Source organism: Setaria italica, chromosome V, assembly GCF_000263155.2.
Source record: "Setaria italica strain Yugu1 chromosome V, Setaria_italica_v2.0, whole genome shotgun sequence".
NCBI classification, from domain to species: Eukaryota; Viridiplantae; Streptophyta; class Magnoliopsida; order Poales; family Poaceae; genus Setaria; species Setaria italica.
Genome location: NC_028454.1, coordinates 6040664 through 6065378, shown reverse-complemented (window position 1 = coordinate 6065378; position 24715 = coordinate 6040664). Strand labels below are relative to the sequence as shown.

At 46.6% G+C, this 24715-nt stretch overlaps 4 protein-coding genes and 1 pseudogene across 4 annotated transcripts in view; 4 read left to right on the top strand and 1 right to left on the bottom strand.

Moving 5' to 3' along the window:
• The first annotated feature begins 32 nt into the window (after positions 1-32).
• On the top strand, positions 33-1257 carry LOC101776501 (annotated as a pseudogene).
• Positions 1258-5077: 3820 nt separating this feature from the next.
• On the top strand, positions 5078-6795 carry LOC101776095 (isoflavone reductase homolog IRL). Its single transcript, XM_004967886.3, has 3 exons — positions 5078-5527; positions 5804-6251; positions 6371-6795. The coding sequence occupies exons 1-3, from the start codon at positions 5207-5209 to the stop codon at positions 6535-6537; spliced, it is 936 nt and encodes a 311-aa protein (XP_004967943.1). The 5' UTR covers positions 5078-5206; the 3' UTR covers positions 6538-6795.
• A 2739-nt stretch (positions 6796-9534) lies between these two features.
• On the bottom strand, positions 9535-10161 carry LOC105914362 (LRR receptor-like serine/threonine-protein kinase FLS2). The gene has a single exon (XM_012845905.1). It carries the CDS (start codon positions 10159-10161, stop codon positions 9535-9537), a length of 627 nt encoding a protein of 208 aa, XP_012701359.1.
• A 13064-nt stretch (positions 10162-23225) lies between these two features.
• On the top strand, positions 23226-24709 carry LOC101775694 (isoflavone reductase homolog IRL). The gene is made up of 3 exons (XM_004967885.2): positions 23226-23650; positions 23773-24214; positions 24293-24709. Exons 1-3 carry the CDS (start codon positions 23330-23332, stop codon positions 24457-24459), a joined length of 930 nt encoding a protein of 309 aa, XP_004967942.1. The 5' UTR covers positions 23226-23329; the 3' UTR covers positions 24460-24709.
• The window catches only part of LOC101785406 (isoflavone reductase homolog IRL), a 1192-nt gene continuing 1149 nt past the window's right edge, over positions 24673-24715 (top strand). The window contains exon 1 of the mRNA XM_004971532.2: positions 24673-24699. Within this exon, the coding sequence (XP_004971589.1) occupies positions 24673-24699 (27 nt within the window). The remainder of the gene's footprint in view (positions 24700-24715) is intronic.

The following is a 24715-nucleotide window of genomic DNA, read 5'->3' as shown; positions in this document are numbered from 1 at the left end:
GACACAGTGAGAACTGAGGAAAAATATACAAGGCCAGTTTGTGACACTGCGTCGCAGCCGGGCGATCAGTGTCCAAAGCATGGATCGACATGGCTGCCGAGAAGAGCAGGATCCTGGTGGTCGGCGGCACGGGGTACCTGGGCCGGCACGTCGTCGCGGCGAGCGCGCGGCTGGGCCACCCGACCTTGGCGCTCGTCAGGGACACGGCGCCGTCCGACGCGGCCAAGGCGGCGCTGCTCAAGAGCTTCCAGGACGCCGGCGTCACGCTCCTCAAGGGCGACCTGGACGACCACGCCGGCCTGGTAAGCGCCGTCAAGCTCGCGGACGTGGTCATCTCCACGGTCGGAATCATGCAGATCCCCGACCAGACCAAGCTCGCCGCCGCCATCAAGGAGGCCGGCAACGTCAAGGTACACGCATCGACCCTGCCGGAAAATTCGCTAGATGAATGTTTGCTGCTCGTCTGACCGATCGGATCGTACACAGACGCAGAGGTTCTTCCCGTCGGAGTTCGGCCTGGACGCCGACCGCTCGGACGCGGTGGAGCCGACGAGGTCCCTCATCAACGCGAGCAAGGCGGCGATCCGCCGCGCCGTCGAGGCCGCGGGCGTCCCCACGTGCTGGCCGGCTAATTCTTCGGCTACGGGCTGCCCAGCATCGGGCAGGTCCTGTCCCAGTCACCCCCGGTCGACAAGGCCCTCGTCCTCGGCGACGGCGACACGGGGGTGGTGTTCGTGGACGAGGCGGACATCGCGGCATACACGGTGCTCGCCGCCAGCGACCCCCGCGCCGAGAACAGGACGCTGCACATCAGGCCGCCGGCCAACACGCTGTCGCACAACGAGCTCCTGGCGATGTGGGAGGGGAAGACCGGCAGGGCGTTCGAGCGGGTGCACGTCGCCGAGGACGCCGTGCTCAAGGAGAACCCAGGTAATAAGAAGCTTTCTTTCTAGAACAACATGGCTTCTCACTTCTCTGTGCTGAAATTTGAACTGATATGTGTTACTCCTATATGAGTGGTTGACGATTCGATCGGCCGCAGAGGCTTCGTTTCCGCTGAACTTCATACTGTCGATCGGGCACGCGACGCACATCCAGGGGGAGCAGAGCAAGCTGGAGGTCGATCCATCGTCAGGGGTGGACGCGAGCGAGCTCTACCCAGACGTGAAGTACACCACCGTCGATGACTATCGCAACAGGTTGCTCTGATTGAAATGGATGTGTACGGTCTTTGATATGGAGATGATCATGCGTTCAGGGTGCTGTCTGTGTGTGATCGAGGTACCTAGCTACTTTTGTGGACCTTTGGTGAGGAAACGTGCACATGTCACTTACAATTCAATTCTTCCCTTCGTACGAAAGCTTTATTGGGCTCAAGCGTGGAATAAATAGATGCTATATATTTTTTCGGAAACGCTACCGTCCGGGCGCCCGGACGTGTCGGATGTCGTTCCGCTCCCCTCCGCTTCCTATCCATTCCCACAGTTCTTTTTCTTCCCCATCCTCTTTTTTCTTCAACCTTCCACCCCGGTGTCCTCCTCCTCCACTCCGGCAGCCTTATCTCCCACCCGCGCCCCACGCCGGCGTCCTCCTTGCCCACCTCGACGGCGTCGCGCTCCCCCACCCGGCGGCCTCGTCCCCCACCCGCGCCCCACACCGGCGTCCTCCTCCCCACCTCAACGGCATCGCACTCTTCCACCCCGGCGGCCTCGTCCCCCACCCAGGCGGCGCCCCTCCTCCCCACTCCGGCGTCCTCAACCCACCGAGAGTGCCCAACGCCCTCGGATCCAGTGGCCCTCTCTCCGACCCCGGCGAGATCTGAGCAAGCCCCTGACCCTCCCCTGCCGGCGGCAGCCTCCTCAGATCCGGCAACATCTCCTCTCCTTCGGCCGACAACGGGCAGGCTGGTTGTCGTGGATCTAAGTGTTGCAATAGGTACCTCATGGTGTTGCAATGGTTATTTTTGGATGTTGCAACGGTGGCTTTTGATGTTTCATCTGTTTTGCAACAGTCTGATTTGTCAGCAATCGGGTGTTGCACCAACTTGTTCATGATGTTGCATATAGTTGTTTCCTTTGTTTTGATCTCTTCTTCTTTACGTTGTTGCAATGCTGTAAGAGATGCTTTTATTTTTATTGCAATGTGTCTGTTTTGAATATTGCATGAAGCGGTTTGTGATGTTTCATGCACATAAAGGTGTTGCAATCCTTGTTGTTGCAAGTGTTGAGTTTTGATGTTTCGATAGTTATTTTTTAATGTTGCGACGGAGCGTCCGATAAAAAAAATTATCGGACGTTCGGGCGCTAGCACTTCCCATATTTTTTTTTCAATTGCACTAGCTAGGACTCATGTCGAAATCGAGATTTATTTTCTCATATACGTACATACGTTGATATGTATACATCAAGCAATAGGTTAAAAAAGTCTCAAGGTAGTGTGCAAATGTGGATTATTCAGTTATCCCGTAAAAGGAGAATTGACATTTGTAACGCCAATTAGGATCAGTTTCCAGCCGATGGATCTACTCAACCTGAGAAGGCTGAGATGGAGTGCTTGTGCTTTGTTTTCTGGGGTTCACTATGTTGTTACACTCAAAAATTAAAGAAACCAGTAGTACATATTCCCTCCCTTTCAAATTGTAGGTCATTTTAAATTTTTTAGTTCATAGATATTTGTATGCATCTAGACATACACTATATTTAGGTATACAATTAGAAAAGCTAGAACGGCCTGCAATTTAGGACGGATGGAGTACTATTCTGCAATGCCACAAGTCACTGTCACTCTTGCCGTCTCACTGTCACTCTTGCCGTCTGAACTGTGGTTCCAAATGATCAAGTCACCATCTTGGCGTGTGTTTGGTTTTAGGATGAAATGGATTGGGTCCAACCCACTTTTTTGGGTTGGGTTCATCCTATATCTTGTTTGGTTTGGAGGGATGAGTCCGTTCCAGTTTTTTATTTGGTTGGAGGGGTTGAGAGGGATGGAAGATGTCCTCTTTAACACCGTTAGCATCGGTTACTAGCAGATCCCACCTGTCAGATGTGGATCCCATCTGTCATTCTCTATTTTTTTTCCAGCACCTTATCTTCTTCCTCTGGTTGGGCCAAGCAGTCAAGCACCCGAAGCCTCCCTACGCTCAAGCCTCTCCTCGCCGCTCGCCCATCGCTTAGCCCTGGCTAGCCTCTCCCCCTGCACCGTGCCGCCCACCACTCACCTACCCTCTCCCTGTCGCTCCGACCGCCGTCGCCCGTCTCCCAGCCCCAACTAGCGAGCGGAGTTCCCCTGGGCGGAACCCTCGGCCGGCCGGTGGCGAAGCTCCCTGGGGCGGCTGGCCACGGAGCTTCCCTAGGGCGGTCGGCAACGGAGCTCCCTGGGGCGGCCCTTCCTCCGCCGGCCGACGCTTCCATGCCACGGGGCCCGCACGGTCTTGCTCCACTGGATTCACCTCCACGCTGCGTCCGCACGGCAGCCCGCCGCACTTGGAGCCCATCCCCACGAATGGAGTCAGACGGCATGCGAGGGGAACAAAGTGGGTCGACGCGGTCCGCACGTTTTGGGCGGACGAGACGAACCCACATCTACAGGGAATATTCCCTACTAGGTTCGACCCAACCCACATGACTTTCCAACTAACACATGGGTCAAAGTAGGTCGAACCTATCCCAACCTACTTCGACCCTCAATCCAAACACATGCTTATTCTTGCCTGCTGAACTACTATTGATTTTACTGAAAGTGTGTGAGAAAACTAAGGTATTGTGATTGTCTATATACGCTGCAGCCAGTGAGTTGTTAGTTTAATAGATTCTAGTATGTTCGGGTGTTTGGTTCCCACCATGAACTAAAATTTGGACTAAAATGTGCACTTTAGTTGGACTAAACACCCAAACACTTGGACTAAAAGTAGGACTAAAACCCTTAGTCCTTTAGTCCACAAAACTGGACTAAAATGGACTAAAGAGTGTTAGGGACACCCCTACCCCTCATTTACTGCCCCCTCCCACCCGACTCCCTCCCGCCCGCCGCCTCCCTCCCACCTGGCCTCCCTCCCGCCCGTCGCCGTCGCCGTCACCGCCCGCTGCCCTCCCTCTTGTCACCTGTCACCGCCTGCCACCTCCCTCCCACCCGGCCTCCCTCTCGCCCGCTGCCGTCGCCACCCGCCACCCTCCCTCCCACCGCCTGTTGCCACCCGCCGCCCTCCCTTCCAGCGCAGCACCCCACAACAGCAGAGGAGGAGAGAGCGGACGCCATCGCCAGTCGCCACCGCCGCTGTCGCCCCTGAATAGATTAGGTGCAGATAATGGTGGGGCCCGACCGTGACGGGTCGAGGAGCGCGCCACCACCGGTGGCGACCCCAGCCGCTGCTGATTGCTGTGCTCGCCTGCCATCATCGGTGGTCGTGGTAGCTCACCGGGGGCCGGATTGATTGGGGGACGATGCTGCCGGCCACGGGGATGGAGGAGGAGGCGCCCGCAGATCCAGCGACGGCCCACGTCTCCGGCTCCGGCCGCTTCTAAATCGAACGCTTTGGGTTGGTTTCGTGCCAGGAAGGAGTAGGCGTAGGGGTACCAAGGAGTAGGGAAGAAGGGTAAAAGGATCTTTGTTTAACAGCATTTATGGACTTCAGTCCATTTTAGTCCATGGAACCGAATAAGGGTGTGACTAAAATTTAGTTCATGGATTAAACTTTAGTCCATGGACTAGAGGAGGGCCTAACTAACTGATGCTCCCATAAGTTAAAAGCTAAAACCTTCAACTCATCCAACTCCTTTGACCAAACAAAATACTGAACCCCTTGGTCGGAATTATTAGCTGACCTTTTGGACAGTCAAATTGACGGGCATCTTGTTATGTCCTGCTGTCGTAAACATCAACTAATCACCCATGACTTCATGAGCAGAAAACGACCTTCGCCTCTACAAGACTAGCGTCTAGCGGTCCAGGCGCACTAGAAAAACGACAAGTACAGAAAAATGTAGGCGTCAATAAAAAAAAATCGCAGGCATTCGCCCTGGGCCTGCACTGGCGTGCTCTGTCTGTCGCCATCTGATCTCACGAAGCCACGAGTGACGCAGAGCAAGACTGCCACAAGTGAGGTGACCAGTCTCGCACTCTCGCTCCTGCAATCTTCTTCCTCCACGGCTCCACCTCGCCAGACCACGACTGCCATTAACCAATCGAGGCATCCAGTTCACGAGCCAGGATGGCGTCGGAGAAGAGCAAGATCCTGGTGGTCGGCGCCACGGGGTACCTGGGCAGGCACGTCGTCGCGGCGAGCGCGCGGCTGGGCCACCCGACCTTGGCGCTCGTCAGGGACACGGCGCCCTCCGACGCGGCCAAGACGGCGCTGCTCAAGAGCTTCCAGGACGCCGGCGTCACGCTCCTCAAGGGCGACCTGGGCGACCACGCCAGCTTGGTGAGCGCCGTCAAGGCCGCGGATGTGGTCATCTCCACGGTCGGGGTGCGGCAGATCGCCGACCAGACCAGGCTCATCGACGCCATCAAGGAGACCGGCAACGTCAAGGTACGTCGATTGGAAAATTCGCTAGCGGTGTGTTCTTGCGGACGTATTCAGGGTTTAAAATTTCACACTTTTTTTTGGGTATTGGATGGAAGATATCATTCATCCCTCGGAAAATACGAAAATTCCCCAAAATTTCATATGATTCGGCGAAATTCAGTGTTTTCGACGGTGATAAAGAGAAATCAACCACACTAACTTCTAGCAACATCTTAGTTTGTTGTTAGTCTGATCGATGGATGCTTCATACACACGGCTATGTGTACACTACATATGCAGAGGTTCTTCCCATCGGAGTTCGGCCTGGACGCCGACCGCTCGGGCGCCGTGGAGCCGATCAGGTCCCTGATCATCAACCCCAAGGCGGCGGTCCGCCGCGCCGTCGAGGCCGCCGGCGTCCCCTACACGTACGCGTGGACGGGCTACTTCTTCGGCTACGGGCTGCCCGGCATCGGGCAGGTCCTGTCCCAGTCACCACCCGTCGAAGAGCCCGCCGTCGTCCTCGGAGACGGCGGCAGCAAGGTGTCCTACGTCGACGAGGTGGACATCGGGACGTACACGGTGATGGCCGCCGACGACCCGCGCGCCGAGAACAGGACGCTGTACATCAGGCCGCCGGCCAACACGCTGTCGCACAACGAGCTCCTGGCGGTCTGGGAGAGGAAGACCGGCAGGGCGTTCGAGCGGGTGCATCTCGACGAGGACGCCGTGCTCAAGCAGATCCAAGGTCAGACACCTTGCTTGCCACCTGACCGGATTCCTCCGGCTATAGACTAGTTTTTTGTATGTATATAACTGTGGAAGATGAACTGTTATATGATATGAATGGGGTTATGAATTCTGCAGAAGATCCGATCCCGCTGAACAGCATCCTACTGTCAATCGGGCACGCGGTGCACATCAAGGGGGAACACGAGTTCGAGATCGACCCATCGTCAGGGGTGGACGCAAGCGAGCTGTACCCCGACGTCAAGTACACCCCGGTCGACGAGTACCTCAACAGGTTGCTCTGAGTCGTTTGATACGCGCTTTCGCAGGTCTTGACCGAGAGTGCGCAGGGATCAACTGATCATGCGTCAGTAGTCACCGGTTACGCTCATGTATGCTGTGCTGTGACTGTGAGTTGTATATATATGTACACGGATGAACAGATGCGATGCCTCTGTCAATTGAGAGGCTCTACGAAGTCATCTCAAGAGCTTAGCAACTCGCTCTGAACCAACATAGGGTGATAATAACGAGGAAAAATGAGTTATTCTCTTTTATTTTAACTAGCAGAAATGCCCGTGCGTTGCTACGGGTCATTACTTACTCTCACGTTATTATACGTTTGTTCATAATATGTTAGCTTCGCTTTATAATATGTGGTAGACAACTATGACAAGATATTGATAGCCTACGATTTTAATTATGAATACAGTCAAGAAAAACGATGAACCACTTTCCTAAACAGATAATTGAGTTTGCCAAAAGTTTTGTAATCTGCATCGTGTTTACGTTCCAAGTTCTCACAGCTGTCGTTGCATGTGCCACACCAACTTCAATTCAGCAAGACCAATAAAGGCCAGTCCTGCAATAGAATAATTTTTTAGTCTGTTAGTGATGTTTTAGTATCCAAGTGGTTGATTTGAAGTGGTTCATGCAACAATCTAAATAAGTATTACTGTAGAGTTCATAGCTAGATGTGTACACATAGGGAAACGGGACTAAATAAATTCATAAAAAAGTAAAACTTGGTAAAAAAAAATGCTGCCTCCAATCAACTATTTTCTTTTGAAATCAAGAATAGAATGATATTGTGTTCACCACACCAGCAACAAGAGAAATAAAATTTTTTGTTCCTTTCATGTTGTATATACTATATAGTAGTTGAAAAGTATTATCGGGTTATCTTTGTCTGACACTTGGAAACATTCATGTTGTGTATTAAAACAAGAACTCTTAATCAGATCCTAAATCATTCTCTTATCATAACATATGTTATGATAATTGTAGATAATTAGTGGTAATGGGCACTATTTCCACGGGCAAAGAGATCAAATATAAGATTTTTTTTTGCAGAAGTGACAATTGATGGCACAGTAGGCCCAGAAGACACAAAACCTGATATAACCTCTAAAGAAACTGTAGTGACTCCATAGCCCTCCAGATTGAGATGAGCTAACTTGTGTAGACCTGAATTGAATGAGCCAACAATAAAACACATGGAGTAACTTGAAATGAAACCTCATTTTACTGAAACTAAAAGCAATGAGTTAGTAAAACAAGTAAATAGACCTAAGAAAGCATGTGACTTTAATACTGAAACCCAACGAAAGCAATGAAACCCACCAAAAGCATAGTGCAAACCTGATTGAAATGCTGCCGTCGCTGTTCACCTGAGAGAAGAAACTGTTGGAGGTATGCCCTAGAGGCAATCATAGAGATGATGATATTCCATTTGTATCCATGATTTGTATGTTGTGTTTATTGAATATCCATTGAAGGCTACTTGAATTGATTTGCAATTATGTGAATTGTATGTGAAACTCTCTACTTGTATGGTTATTCTAAAGTTGTCCCTAGTCGGAGTTCATGTGAGGACACACATGAATATTAGACTAGCACATGTATTAGTTGATGACTATGTTTCACAAGTCATGGACATGGAGATGTTGAACTAATAATGTGGACACATGTGGAGACATGTGCTAGGACTGACCCAACACGAGAAGTAGTTCTCTCTTTAAACAACATATACGCTTTGTCCTTAGACCTGAGACTGTCGCATGTATTCTAGATGTGGATCGACCTACTTAGGGGCTATCAAACGCTACGCCGTAACAGGGTAGTTATAAAGGTAGCTTTCGGGTTTGTCAAGAAGCATGCTATGAGACATGGTCAGTCAAGATGGGATTTGCCCCTCTCTGATTCAGAGTGATATCTCTGGGCCCCTCGAGTGATCGGATCCGAAAATGCATGGCCATGCTACGTACGGTTAAGAGTTAACCTACAAAGGGATTCCGAATCACAGGATCGAGAAAGAGCGGTCGGCTTGAAGCTAGACCAAATATCGTGAGGCAAAGGGAATAGCATGTATATTATGTTGTGATGGTTCGTCTGATATGATCTTCGTGTGCGTATAGCAGTTGGCACGTCTTGCTAGAGGCTGCTACCGACTATTGGGCCGAGTAGGAGTACTCGGGCCATGTCTATACGTATCCGAACCCATAGGGTCACACACTTAAGGGGCTGGAAGCCCAATTCGGATCTGATCCGAGTTGGATTAGGTTTTAGGAGTACTAATGGTCCTCGGATCCAGAGGCCCATCAGGAACCTCTATAAATAGAGGGGTGGGGGCGCCCTAGGGTTTACACCTTTTTGGGGAAACACACCTGCCGCGCCTCCCACGCCCTCGCCTGTTGCAACTCGCGGATCTAGCAGTCCGGCTTGCGACGCTTCCTCCCTGCACGTGTGGATACCTTGGAGGTGTTGCGCCTGCAGCACTTGGACGAGCCATCGACGAGCCGCCGCCGAGCCACGACGAGCCGACGACGAGCCGCGGCACCGGAGGCGATCTTGCTGCACGTGGACGATCTGCTGAGGAGCTGCTGGACGTGATCGACTACGTACGACTACGTTGATCGACTACGTACGACTACGTGATCGTCTTCACTGCATCGACGCATATCTACATCTTCCGCACCAGTAGTGCGTCGAGTGGTAATCCCGTGATCCTTATACGGCAGTTATTCCTGGTTTTACGTGGTAGAAATTTTGATTTGCGCTAGAGTAGCCTACCTCGTATCCCTACAGAAACAGAGGCTTGTTGCTGCTGCGTGCCTGCACTTCACCAAAACAATACATGTGCCCAAGAGCAAAAAACGGCAGGTGCTGATGCTCCTCCTGTCACTGCACCATATTACCTATTGAACAGAGAAATAGAGCTCTAGCAAAACCAAGCCGAGCTGCAGCTATTGCCAAGTGAAAGAAACAACACTAAAAGCTGGGGCAATGCTGATGGCCTACGTTCAGAAGTGAAGCTTCAAGAGCTTTCGAGCAAAGGCACAGAGCAGAGCTGCCAGATCAAGCTCCAAGAGCAGAAGCCAGAAATGTAAACAGCGGAAAACGAGAAATTCGATGAGGGAGCTTTTGCTGACAGAAAAATATGTGGCACCGGAACTGAGGTCCAATGCCTCCATCTGCGTGAGCTTCGCGAAGGATGGCGGCAGGTCGCCGTCGAGACCGTTGTTGAAGAGCACCAGAAATCTGAGGTTGGACAAATCACCAATGCAGTCAGGAAGCGCGCCGGTGAGGTTGTTGTTCACCGCGCCGAACGCCCACATCGCCGAGCAGTTGCAGAGGCGGCCGAGGATGCCGCCGTGGAGCGTGTTGTTGCCGAGGTCCAGTAGCTGTAGGCTCGTCAGGTCGCTGAGCTCCGGCGGGATGCCGCTGGTGAAGTTGTTGTCGTACAGTACGAGCTGCTCGAGCTCGCCGAGGCGGCCGAGCTGCGGTGGCACGGCGCCGCTGAAGTGGTTCGATGTCAGGTCGAGGACCTGCAGCGTCGAGAGGTTGCCGAGGAACGGCGTGAGCATGCCCCGGAGCCCGGTCTCCAGGAGCTGGATGGATGTGACGTGGCCGGCGCCGTCGCAGGCCATGCCGGTCCAGTTGCAGTGCGCCGGAAGGCGACACCGTCACCGCCTGCCCGCACCAGTATATGTTCCGATTCCGTCTCGATGCAGCCTCTATTTCTCGATTTTGTCTCCAAGCGCGCGGCGGGCCGAATCGGCGGGTGAGGCAACCGGGAGCGAACTGCGGCCGCCGCGGAGCGGGGATCAGGAAATACCGCCGAGATCGAGCGAGAACACGAACTGGAGGGACCCCATGGGCCTCCACCCTGCGCCACCGCAAGCCCCCGCCCCCGCCGCCGTCCCCTTCGCCGGCCCTCCCGACGCCACCGCCGCCGCTCCACGCCTCCATCGTCGAGGTCGCCGAGGAGGACCGCACCGCCGACCTCCCCGAGGAGCTCCCTCGTCTGGCCCCAGATCCGTCGCCGCCTCCAGCGCCTCCTTCGCCGAGGTGAGGAGGAGAGAGGACCTCCCTTCACACTCTCCCTCCTCCCATTCTTCACGGCCGCGGCCGAGCCCAGGACGCCGGCCGCCGCACCACCGACGCTGCCGGTCGCCCGCGCCCAATCTCCCTCCGCCTCTCTGTTGTGAAGAAAGGAGAAGTGTTTTTCCCGTTAACCCCCTCACTTCCCTTCTTTTTCCACCAGAGCTCCCCTCTTTTCAACATTTAGACTGCGGGTTGATTAATAAAAAGTCAAGGGACTTTTTTGCAAAATAACCACGACGGACGAAAATTGCTGGCCGAGACGTTCCTTACTTTAATAATAGGTATAGATATAGAATAGTTCATCAACCCGTGCTCCCGCACGTGCTAATGTTTTTAGAAGCTATTTTATTTGAAAATTATTTAGAAATTAAACTGTTAGCTAATAATCAAAATTGTTTACCTACTACTCTCTTATTTTTCCAATACTTCAACATAATACTTATATACCTATCTTTGTTCAGTCGTGATTGATTTTTAATTATGAATTACTCTATACACTTTTTCATCCGTATTCATACTTTTTCCTTTTTGTATCACACCTCCAATCCTCCATACATTATGTTTAGCATACAAATCAATGTTTTTCATCGATTTTGCATGTATATGCATAAATGGTCTAAATGGTGGCACTCATCATATGTATATAATTTAACTTAGTATTTTTATATTAACAGTGACATAAGTAATTTAGAATCATATATTTGTTTATTTTTTGACATTTCTGTATGATGCACATGAACATACTTAGATTAAGATTTAGATGTTTACTTTAGGTTATTTTTAATAACGACATACGTTGGTGACATAGATAAAAATTTTAGAATGGCATTTTAAGTTATGTTTTATAATGATGTATATTAGTAAATTGGATGAAGATTATGAGGTTACTTTAGATTATGTTTTATAATAGCTAAGCTCGATAATTTAGATATAGGTTTAGAGCTCATTTTTTGAATATTTTCACAATGACAGTGGTGGGTAACTTTTAAAAAAATATAATAGATCAATAGCTATGATTATTAGAGTTTACAAGATTGGCATTTGATGTTTTTAATTTTTATGAGAATTTCTCTCTTTTTTCTAGCTTGTCTCGTGGGAACTAATGCGGAGTCTCCAATAGAAAAAGAAATGAGACTACATTGCTACAAAACTATTACCATAGGCTACCTCTCGTTTGTTAAATATTCGAAGACAATACTTATGTAGATATATACTTAATATCTTCGTCCAATTGTGATAGAGTTTAGTTAGTAATTACTCTATAATATTTTCATCCATATTTATAATCTTTAATTTTTCACTTTTGGATCGCAGGTATGCACTTGAATTTTTTTAATGAACCCTAAGTTTGAGATACAATTTTAGCATAGAAATCTATATTCCCATCACTTTATATCCTTATAAATAGTGACACACATCATGCATATAGACCTTAATTATTATATCGTATACCAATAGTGCAAGATATAGACGATTTAGAATTATATATTCCTGTATATTTTTAATTAAGCTTATTTGATTCAAACGTAGGGTTATCATGTTATTTTTAATAATGGCATGTGTGGATAATATAGATGCAAATTTAACGGGTTACTTTAAGTTTTTAAGTAATAGTGTTGGGCAATTCGGTTGCAAATTAGGGGGTTATTTTAAATATTGTTTATAATGGCATAAGTGAGTAATTTTGATGAAGATTAGGGGGTTACTTTAGTTTATTTTATATAATGGTAGAGGTGGGTAATTTATATATAGATTTAGAGGGTTACTTTAGGCTATTTTCATAATGGCATATGTGGGTAATTTTTTAGAAAATATAATAGATCCAATGGCTATGATTATTTGAATCTATCGATCGATGGTCGGATGTTTTGCTTTTTTGTGAGAATTTCTAGGATTTCTTTCTTTTTCTAGAGTGTCCACCTAGAAATCCTAGGTGGCTTCACCTGAAGGCTTCAAAAGGAGCCTCCAATTAGTAATAGTAAGATAGGAGGTTTAACATTTGCAACATTGCAAAATAATATCTAACCTAGTGGTTAGATAAGTACCTGAGTAGCATATCCAGTAGGTCGAGATTTAATTTCCCCTTGAGCAAATTAAATAGGTCTAAAATAAAAAATATTATATAAAAAATAGTGGTAAAAAAACATTTGCAACATTGATAAAGTAATTTGCTTTGTTTGCTTTATGTCTTTTCTTGTTCACTTTGCTGCGCTACACTCCTAAAAGAACCCCTCATTGATCCCAGCCATAATGACGAAAATTGGGATATTTGCTTATACTTAAATAGAAGGATTAACATTTGCAACACCGATTAGGTTCGCATTTCAATCATGAATCTACTCCCATACGAGAGTTGCATGTGCTTCATCCCAAAGTATTTTTGTTGACGCAAATTTAGGGTCAACACACAAAAGTACTAGCATGCGGGTCTCGAATAGACCGAACGGCAGTATGCCACCTAGACCGGTCAAACCGGTCCAGCAATCCGGTTAGACCGGTTTCCTAGGGTTTAGACTGATTCGATTGTTCGAGAGAATAACTACCACGCTTACATGATGGAGGACGGCTAGGTTTACAAGCAAATCAGCAAAGGGATAACCAACACACTTACGTGGCGAAGAACGGCTAATTTATGAGCAAACTAGCAAAGATCATCGAAACTCTCGCCTGGGAGGAACCCCGTCAGGGCGTGGATGTCGTCGGCGTGCCCTAGGTCGACCAGCAAGTCTAGAACACCATCTCTGGTCGTGGAGATCAGTGGACGAACAACATGGAGGTTGGAAGAGGATTAGGGTTTAGAAGATAAAAGTAAATAGTAGATTGATTCGATTGGGTTGTCCTCAATCAGCCGTGGTCCTTTATATTTATAGGGTGGGGAGGTCTTGCCCTAGTAGGTGTTGAAGGTTACATAAATCCCGTCTCAAAATACAACTTATAACTTGGATTAAGCTGGCCAAACCGGTTAGATCGCCCATCCAAACCAATCTGACTGGTCTGCACAGGGTTGAATCTTGCTAGAGCCGTAACTCTCCCATCTGGACTCCAAATTGGATATTCTACATATGCAGTTCAATCACCTCGACAAGATCTACACAATGGTGAAGTCCAATCAGATATATGACAATGTTTCTAAAACCAGTCTCACCGGTTTTTGCCTAGATTCAGATAGCAAACTCCTATGATGCCCAGATTCTTGAAATACTAATTCAAAGTCTTTCTCACACCTGTAAGCTATTGTGGATGCATAAAGCGGCCAAATTGCTATAATGTCAATTGATCTTTGCAATATCTCTCAAATTGAGAATGAAGAAAGATAAAATGATTCAATATGGCATCCATAAGTTATTTTGACCATAAATAAAATAAGGTGAGTAATCAGCCCAAAAGGTGAACATGACACAATTACCTTTGAATTGATGATGGCCAGATTGCTCTTGAACCCCTCTTGTTTATTTTCGACTTGTCTTTCAATGTATCTTGGATTATGCAAATAGCTAACAACAAACTTTCTCCATCAGCTACTAACCTTGGCTTCACCAAGTTCTGAAACTTCAACAGCCAAAGTAGTAGCCATACCAGTCAAACCGGTTTGGGATTCTGGTCAAACCGGTCTGTCCAGGATGTGCCCCTGGCATTGCTAAACATCGGTCTTTTCTTATGAAAATGTCTTTTTGGACGCTGTGACCTGATGTTCATTGTTCCAGAGTGCTAATCCTAAATTTTTATGCCTAGATACATGACTTATTATAAAGTTGAGATGATCCTCTAGATATATATCAAGAAAAACATCTAGTGGCTCATTTAAACATAAATACCTGCTGCACCTCCAGCAACAAGTCATTAGATATTTTTGCATGCTTTCCACCCATGGATTCCAAAATCTCTAGCCTGAATAGAAAAATTTCATATTCGGGTTGATTATTGATGCTAAACACTCCAACCAGCTAAAGGTCTCAAAACAACACAATTTGGTGAAATAAATATAGCACCAATGTTTTAAAAACACTTTGCAAGCCGATTTAAAAAATACAAACTCGATGATGATAAATTACTCCTTTTGCTAATATCTTACCCCCCGAGCATTTAAGCCATCAACAAAGTCATAAATGATCTCTCATCGAGAGGCTATCACTTTAGGATAATGACCAAAGGTATTCATCGGCCGTATGTGTTGCCAAGGACGATAATAAAATATCATCCATAATGAATTAATCCATAAGAGTATGCGCAACCGAAATAAAAGTGTAGAGAGATATATAAATTCAGGAATTTAAACCATCTCTAGGAACTAAATATTTTGGCTTTTGAAAATTAATGGCAAGATTTATTGCAATTTAATCAATATGCATAGCAACTTGGTGATAACCCTCTATGATATAAAGACCCATATGACCAAGGATCAAAATAAGAGTGTGAGGGATGACGAATCATATCCAAGGATGAATTCCAAGACATAGGCATATATGACATTTGTAAAGCAAGTGGATGAGGTAATGACCAATAATTTTAATGATTTGGTGCAAACCTCATTTTTGGAGATCGTCTTTCGTATCTTTTCTTCTTCTTCAATTGTTCTGCACCTTTTGCTTGAGCATCATCCTTGTTTTGAATCTGAATGCTTCTTTTAGGAGCCCATGCCATATTCCTTTTTCTCAGCTCTTGAGCACTAAGCTTCTGTAACTTCTTCTTCTTCTGCCAATTTGATAAACTAAGTGGATGGCTTGGCTTTGCTTTAGCTTTGGACAGCAGCGATTTTCCCTTGATTTTTGGATTTGTCAACTCCTTTTGTTCAGATTTGGCACTTTGAGGATCAACGGCTGATATTTCCTTTCCTTTGCCATTAGTAACCGAAGTGCTTAACAGATTAATCGGCTTTTCACTAATTGAATTCAGATATGAACTCTTATCTTTGCGACCATCTCTTTTCACTCGATAAACTTGCTTGACAACCCTTTTCTTCTTTTGAACACTAGACCGATCCTTTGTCTCAAGATAATCATTTTCAACATATGGTTGCCTTGCACATGATGGTTCTCTTGGAGCTACATACTCTACATGATATGGTCTAAAATATGAAGGAGTATGTGCCCATGGATCATTTCACCCCATGATGAGTAAGGATGAAAACTAGTGGGATGTGGAGCATATGAAACTAGCATTGATGGCCCAAAAGGAGGATATGATGCCATTGAATAAAAAATTTTCCTTTGCCAATTCCAATTCTCAGAATTAAGTTTAGGAGATAATCCTGATGGTTTAACATCACTTGACCGATTAGCACGCTTGGCCTCATTACCTTTTTGATATTTAGCCAGAAGTTCATCAAATGTGAGCTTCGGGTTTTTACCATTGTGCTTAACATGGTCTTTACCTCCATTCAGCACAGGATGTTCAGATTTTTGACATCTCTAGATCCTTCAGACTAGAACTGGTCGGACCGGTTTGGGACACTGGTCTGACTTGATTGGCCGAACTGGTCAGACCTGTTTGCCAAATCGGTCTGACTTGTTCGCTTAGCACAACAGGAGCAATGGTTCTTGATTTGATGGAGAAAAATCCGTTTGTGCCCCCCCCCAAGTAACTTCTAGGATTTTGATAGGCTCATCGTCCGCGATAATTGCTTGAACTTGCAAGTCATGGACGATGTCCTTCTCATCACTTGGGAGCTTCAAATCTTCCTCTTTGGCAATTAAGTTTGGATCTTTAGATGAATCGGTTGACTCTAACCAATTTAATGAGCTTTTGCAATCAAGACCAATTATAGTCAACGTGGTGAAGGCTTTAAGGCCAAGCAAGCAAATGTTCCAGATTTCTCACCGATCCATTCAGCTATACCTCTCCTTGTGCTTCTCATACCCGATGCTTTAGAGCTTATCACTATGTTAGCATAGGATTTCACAATGACTCTTAGTTTTGATCTTTTGCTTTTAAATCTAGAATAACCATAAGCAAACCATGTAGAGAAATACTTTGGAAATGACGATGGAGAAAATTTAAATGCCAAAGTATTACTATGATCAGCCTTTCTAACTTTCACAATGCATTGGCTAAGACAATCTGAAGGCATACTACTACTAGCTAGCAAGTAAATTACTATCCTTAATCCTTAATCGATCTCTTGGAATTATTTGTGATAGAATCACTAATAGATGAATTAAGGAATTACTTGCAAAGCATACCTTGTCAAATATATTGGAGAGACGAGGAACCTTGATGTGGATAATATTGTACTTCTCTTGATAGCAGCCCACAGCTACATGCTGCATGGACCGGTCAGATCGGCTTATCATACCGGTAGGGTCGGTGCTCCCAGGTGTTGACGGTAGTTAGCATGCTAAATTGTAGTTTTTCCCTTAGAGATTCCCCCAAGGTTTATCAATCCACGGAAAAAGGGATTTGCACGCTTAACTAAGCACTAATCGATGTAATCGAAAGCTCTTTATATAGAATATGATTATGCTAACAAAAGAACTAAGCAATCTAGATTAAGATGGAGAGAGTAAAGGTTGTGAACAAGATAGATTAAATGCTTGTCCTAGGGATCTAGGATCACTTGTAGATGCAATCGTCATGCATGAACGAATTAGATCTAGGTGTTATCGTGAGTGGTTGTGAGCCATGCCTAAAACTTTCTCACCCGCAATACTATCACTACACCGGAATACTCAACTATCGGAACATAAGAACACATCAAGATGATTATTCTAGGTAAGAAAATAAGCAACCCAAAGTAGGGCTGGCTAGCCTTTACATGAAAGAGCATTATCAAGATTGATTGATAACAAAATAGGTCTTAACCAAAGGTTCGGCGATTACGAATCAAGATCTCCATACAACCCCGAGGACAAACAGAGGTATTACCCCATGATCTTACACATGTTGACAAATTTTGGGGTAAAGGATGCCCTGTAGATCAACCTGTCCGAAGATGACGATGAACGGGGGAAGGGAAGACCCAGACCGATCGACCTAGCCACCTCTGAGCCGATCGGCTAAGGGGGTTTCCTCCTCCCCTGGTGCTCCTCTTCGCGTGGCCTCCTCTGAATTCAATCTTCTCTCCGTTTTTCCTACTTGTGGTGGCGGTGGATGGTGTTTATGTGGTGATTTCCTCTTCTTTCTAACTCCTCTTTCTTGAAGTCCATGAGGGGATATTTATAGTGTCCAATAGGCGGCGGCTCTGGATCAATGTCATGAAAAAACCTAGAGTTCATCGTAGACTTCACGCTAAAGAAACGGGACGTCGATCGGGCCCTGCAATGGGTCAGGCCAATCGGCCTAAAGGGTCCCAAGCCGATCGGCCTGGGCCCTTCCTGGCCCTTCTAGCCCTCTCCTTCCTCATGCTGGCTTCCCTTGACGACCCATGTCCAAATATCCATTAAGATCTTTATACAAACCCCCTTGATTATGTCGTATTTCCTGCCAAAATACTTTATGCTTCAAAATACAACACATATGCAATAATGGGGTTATTTCAGGTGCCAAGTGGTAGGTTAGTATAAGAATAAGCATGAAAACACTAGTTAAATAGCACTAAAAGTGTGTCAATAACGAGCGTCAACAATGCCCCCACGCTTAGCTCTTGCTCGTCCTCGATCAAGTCATGCGACTATAAACTTCTCCAGCAGGATTGAACAAAGATTTTGAACTAAACCTGAGCAAGGAGTCAAGTACCTAGCCTCCAAACAAAAGATCAGAGGAGCAGCAAAGATAATCAAAGTATGGGTGTTCAAAGATTTATCTAAGCAAAGATTCCCCCACAGCTATTATTCAGAACCAAGTAACTTCAGGAATCAACTACACTTACTTTCTGGCTTTCTTTGGAGGGTTTTTCTTTCATCATAAAACCATCTCCCTGCAATAAAATTGAAACAAGAATTCTTTTACAGGTACTTACATGCGGCTCAAATGAGTGGTGGCTATCCTACTTATTTGCAAGCTCTCGTCTCTCAAAAGGTCACTCAATTATATGGTGGAGCTTGGGTATGGCTAGCTAGAATCAACACTTATATTATCGAATTAAGAAAACTCTCTAACGGTTGCCTACCTTCTGAGCCAATGATCAGAAGAATATCCATATAATATGAGGTTTTCAAGGATGAGAAGATATAGAATGGTGGACATGTGCAAAGGCAAATAAAATAGTGACTCTGAGGCACAAGCGATGTCCTCGTCATCGGATTGCACATGGTTGGAATGAAAATCCGTTCCGAAAATAATATCATCTTTCTTTGCACTTTTCTTGATCTTCATGATAGTAAAAACTCCTCCTTTATTGCTTTCTTCCTTTTCACTATTATTTCGTTTTCTTTTTCTCAATATGTTTTCTCTTTCTTTCCTTTCTTTCTTTCTTTCTTTCATTTTTCATCTCTTTCTCCGAACCTCCTCTAAACACCACACCATAAAAATTAGTTTTAGATCCTTCCAGAGGCTTTACACAATTTTTCTACGCGTGAACCGAGGCAAAGGAGCCCCATGCTGATTGGTCTGGAGGGGACCAGGCCGATCAGCCTAGCCTCTCCTTTCCTCCCCTTTGGCTTATCTTTCTGGTGAAGCTTCCTTATCTTGTATCTTTCCTTATTTTTCATAAAACTTGACCAGAAACAAAACAGATCTGCGTATATTGGGTTGTGTTCAAGGAATAAGTAATAAAATTGGGAAATTTATGGTTCAGGTTTAGGAATTCAGTAGAAAATATGATTGTTCCAGTGAAGAAATCTCATTACTGAATTATTGACGAGGCTAGCAATCAGAGATGGTAAAAAGGATATGATCGGTGCTCAGAATTAAAGCAAACCAAGAGAGAACGATCCTAACTCAATTCAAAGCGTCAAATCTTGCTTTTGGTGGTACGAATAAATCTTTCAAGGCATTGGGTAGCATAAATAATAACTCTCAACCTGGTTAAAAGATCTTGATCAATCTTGTTTTTACAGAGGTTTTAGATAAGCAATAAAATTTTGAGTCGCCTCCAATTCAAGTCTTACTCATAAAACATAATCAAAACCAAAACACTTGATCATCATAAAGCATGGGTATTGTATAAACAAACCAATTACTAAATTCCACAACAGAGATTTAGAATTCTGGATAATGCTCATGATACAAAGTTGCAAAGACAAAATAAAAACAAGCAAGCCAAGGTAGACACTAAAAACACTCGCACCATCCTCGAATTTTATTCATGCTTCTTCTCACAAAGACGCTAAAGTAGCGATCTAGTCCTAAGTCTTCCCAGAAGCTTAAGAAGACTACTACTTTATCTACTTTTAATTGAAATAAAAACACTAATTTAGACTCTCACACGACTCGACTCGACCAAACTAGATCCAAAAACTTGTACAAGTGATGATCTCCCCCCACCCCACGCTTAAAATCTACGACGTCCTCATCGTAGCCACATGAAGTACAAAGGGAAAGGCGCTCGCAAACACACTAGTGATGCTACCCGCACTGCTTGCATACCGGATGGTTGCTGCTTCCTTCGCCATGAGCTCTATTCTTCCTCTTGTTGCCACATATCCCGAAGAGCTTTCTCATGTTCCTCTACAAGAATTTGAATTCATCCTCCTGACAGTGATCATTGTCTTCTACCTTCTGATCCAGACCGTACAAGGCTTCCATGATGTCGCCGATGGTGTTGAAGAGGTAATAGATGTTCTTCTTACAAGCGGTACAACACGTATGATAATGCTCGTCTAGTTCATGCTCCTCTGATTCTGGCTCGTCGTCTTCGAGATCTTTTTTTTTGCCCGATAAGTGGCCATCTTGCTCCTTACTCTCCTTCTTATCTTCACCCCAATCCCAGTACGTGTTGTCATCTTCTTCATCATCATGGCCTGCAGCACCCCACGATCTGGGGCTCCTATCGTCCTCCCAATCGCTATCACCTCCCTAGTCAGTCGGCGAGTACTCGGGCATCTTTTTCACATAGCTCTTGCGCTTGATCCCGAGGAACTTTCCTGGACGCCTTGTGGGAGCGACAACAAGCTCCTTCTTCTTCTTAGATGCTTCATCATCACTTGAGAGGACGATGAACTTGTGATCTGCGAGCTTTCCAGATGGCGTCTTGCCTCCAACGTGATGCGAGCATTACGAGCGGTCCTTGGCGGAGTTTTGGGACTCCACTCGCACCTCTTGGCTTCCATGTGAAGGGCGAAGGTGGTGACCAAAGGAGGGGATGGTGCCGATCAGCATGGGGAGGTCAGGCCGATCGGCCTAGCCTCCTCCTTTGCCGGCTGCTGCCTCCTCTCGTCTCCTGAGCTTCTGGACATCGCCATTGCACTTTTTTTTTCTGGTTTGGTGGATCTGAATTGCTTATGTAGATGCGAAAGTTTCGCCCCATACCGTCGTCTGCTTACTATGTAAAATCTTGGTTTATGTGTTTAGTAAAAAAACTAAAACCAACGACTCTTGTGAATTTTGATTTCTGAAGTTTCCAATTTCCCCGTGATAAATGAACGATACTCTTAAGATGTAGCTTAACCAAATGTGTCTTTTTTATTTTAAATATTTTTTTATATTCCAATAATAGTTTATGCTTATCAATAGAAGTCGTAAGCTCTACGCGCGCCCAAGCGCGCGCAAATTACTACTGAAAAAGAAAAGAATCAGGTGTGAAAAAGAATCTACGTACCTCCACCGTAGTCACACTGTCGACGGCGTTAGGTGAGACACCAATGGCCAAAGAATCTACGCACAGATGCTTATTGGCGCGAGATCGTGACTCTAGCTAGTTACCGAGTGATGATCGGTCGATTCCGATCCTAAGCCGAAAATGACCCACGATCCGACCGATCTGCAGGCTTGCGATGGACCTTTGTTACTCGATCTCAATCGCAAGTTCCAGGACGGCCAGTCTTTGGTTCAACGAACATGTCGACTGAACCACTTGGCCGGGAACATGGCCAGGTTCATCGGGGACGCCAGGACGAGAAATCAACCACGTCCGGGTGCGGGGTGTGAAAGTGTACTTGAACTGGTAATTAAAATTAAAAATCTTTCTTAAGACCAAAATTAAAAAAGATCGGAAAAAAATAACAATTCACGTCACTATCCGGGTGCACTAGCAGCTAGACGTGCCGCTTCCCTCTCCCCAAATCCACACCTACTTCAAATGAGGAAGATATGGGTAGAAAATTATATACTCATTAGAAATGAATAGAATAAAGTACAATTAATCAATTATATATATATATATATATATATATAACAAAGTTAATTATTCACCTCGGAGAGAGTAAAAAATGAATATTAATTATTTAAATTTAGGTGTGAATAAGGTTTGCGTGTACCCTCTCGAGTGGTGGGTTCACTGGCAACGCCGGAGAACAACGTATCCACCAATCATCACACACAGCCAGTAGTGGGGGTGGGCCAAGCAATCAGGCACCCGGCAATGCGAGCTGATGCCTGATGATGGTGCTACCAACAAACTGACTATAAAATGTCTGATTTGAAAGGGATTGGCCTCGATATTTTATTAGCTCCCCGGCTTTTGTCACGACACGTTAGCATGCGTGCCTTCTAGAAGCTAGTCCGGGTATTACCGCTAGAAAGTTCCCGAAATGAAGCATTTACCACCGGTAAAGCTCATTTTTCTTTATGATGAGTAGAACACGGTACCAACATTGACGACCGATTGGTTGGCTCCCAAAATCTGCCCTGCCAAACTAGAGCAAGTCCATAAATTTTGGCATTCGCTTGGTTGGCAATCAATTAAGTCCTATTCTAAAATTCTTGCCTAGGTTTTGATATAACATGCCCTATATTTTGGTCTACTCAAATTTTGGTATGGTAAATTTTGGACACCAACAAATCAGGCTATTATTTATCTTATCTCTTTCTCAGTTTCATTACACAGCAAGGGAGTAATTAAAAGGACTGTATATACAATGAATGTGAGCATAAAATGTATAAGTAGAAATATATTGGCATGCGTCGTGCTGGTGCATGTCGATATGCTCTCAATTAGAAGTTGGAGACAGGTTATGCTTAGGGTAGTCCCAACCCATAATATCTGTGTGTCTATACTGCCACGTAAGTAAGACATCACTTTAGAAATTACATTCTACAACCTATGATTTCTTAGTGTGAATCCTTAATTAATTCATCATCTCTCCTCTCAATTCCTCATCAATTATGAAGACACCATCTTCTTCCAATGCAAATTTAACACTATCTAGGATTTAGGTTCTCGTGCTGATACTGGGTCTTGCATGAGACCCAATTTCTTATTCTTCCAATTCTCTCTTATTTAATATATAATCTCATAAGCAAAAGATTCTATGTGGCTGCACAATGAATGCTACAGAAACCATCCTAATAGGAGGGTTGGGACTGCTCCTGCCTAACATACGGTGGCCTATTCCCCATTTGCCTAACCTGAAAATCGAAAGGGAGTGCATGACAGGGCAAACACTAGCTAGTGTTGCCTGCATCAATAATCGTCCATGATTATATGGAGGTAGCATGACTTTTTTAGGCGTCGTGTCCTAATCAACCAGAAAAGAAAGCCAACCTAATCGCTATGGGCCGCAACCACCGATGCGACTATGCGAGTATATGGAACCCGTCGCTACTCCCCCACTATATATCGTGGAGTCTGATGGCAATCCAACGGCAGACGAGATTTGCAGCGCAGACTGAGCGAGTACTTGGCAGGCCGATCAGCTCGTTGATAGCAAGCTCACTCGTCAGTAAGTAGCAATCAGGATGGCGTCGGAGAAGAGCAAGATCCTGGTGGTCGGCGCCACCGGGTACCTGGGCCGGCACGTCGTCGCGGCGAGCGCGCGGCTGGGCCACCCGACCCTCGCGCTCGTCAGGGACACGGCGCCGTCCGACCCGGCCAAGGCGGCGCTGATCAAGAGCTTCCAGGACGCCGGCGTGACGCTCCTCAAGGGCGACCTCTACGACCAGGCCAGCCTGGTGAGCGCCGTCAAGGCCGCCGACGTGGTCATCTCCACGCTGGGGTCGATGCAGATCGCCGACCAGACCAGGCTCATCGACGCCATCAAGGAGGCCGGCAATGTCAAGGTCCTTCCTTTTTCTTTAATTTGTTCTTGCTTGAGCGCCTTCTCATGAATGCCGCCATCAATGTCTTTCTTCCGGCATGCTCGTTGTCACTAGATAAAAAGCTAAATGAGATGGATATGCAGAGGTTCTTCCCGTCGGAGTTCGGGCTGGACGTGGACAGAACGGGCATCGTGGAGCCGGGCAAGACCATCCTGTCCGGCAAGGTGGCGATCCGGCGCGCCACCGAGGCGTCCGGCATCCCCTACACCTTCGCCGTGGCCGGGTACTTCGCGGGCTACGCGCTGCCCAGCGTCGGGCAGCTGCTCGCCCAGGGACCCCCCGCCGACAAGGTGCTCATCCTCGGCGACGGCAACGCCAAGGCCGTGTTCGTGGAGGAAGGCGACATCGGGACGTACACGGTGCTCGCCGCCGCCGACCCCCGCGCCGAGAACAAGACGCTGTACATCAAGCCGCCGGCCAACACGCTGTCGCACAACGAGCTCGTGGACCTGTGGGAGAAGAAGACCGGCAAGACGTTCGAACGCGTGTACATCCCCGAGGAAGCCGTGCTCAAGCAGATCCAAGGTCAGAACGTGCCTTGCTGCCTCGATCGATCATCGTGGAATCGATGGCGTGGTTAACAATTGTTTCTTTCTGGTGCAGAGTCGCCGATGCCGCTGAACATCATCCTGGCGATCGGGCACGCGGCGTACGTGAGGGGGGAGCAGGCAGGCTTCGAGATCGATCCGGCGAAGGGGGTGGACGCAAGCGAGCTGTACCCCGACGTCAAGTACACCACCGTCGATGAGTACCTCAACAGGTTCCTTTGAAGAAGACGGCGCGCGTGACGTGTGGTTGGTTGTTGGTGCTTTGCCTACTGTCACCTGTACTGCTGAAGCACAGCATGCGCGATAGTACCATGTGTCTCTGATCGATCGAGGGTACCTGCACTGGCCAGGTCCCGTCAATTCCACGCCAATAAGATCCGATCCCTTTCGTGATCCAGTTTGTTGCATTGGTATGTACCACGACTTTTGTAATGGATGGTCCATTTCTTAAGTAATCTCCTGGTTGATCGGTCGGCTT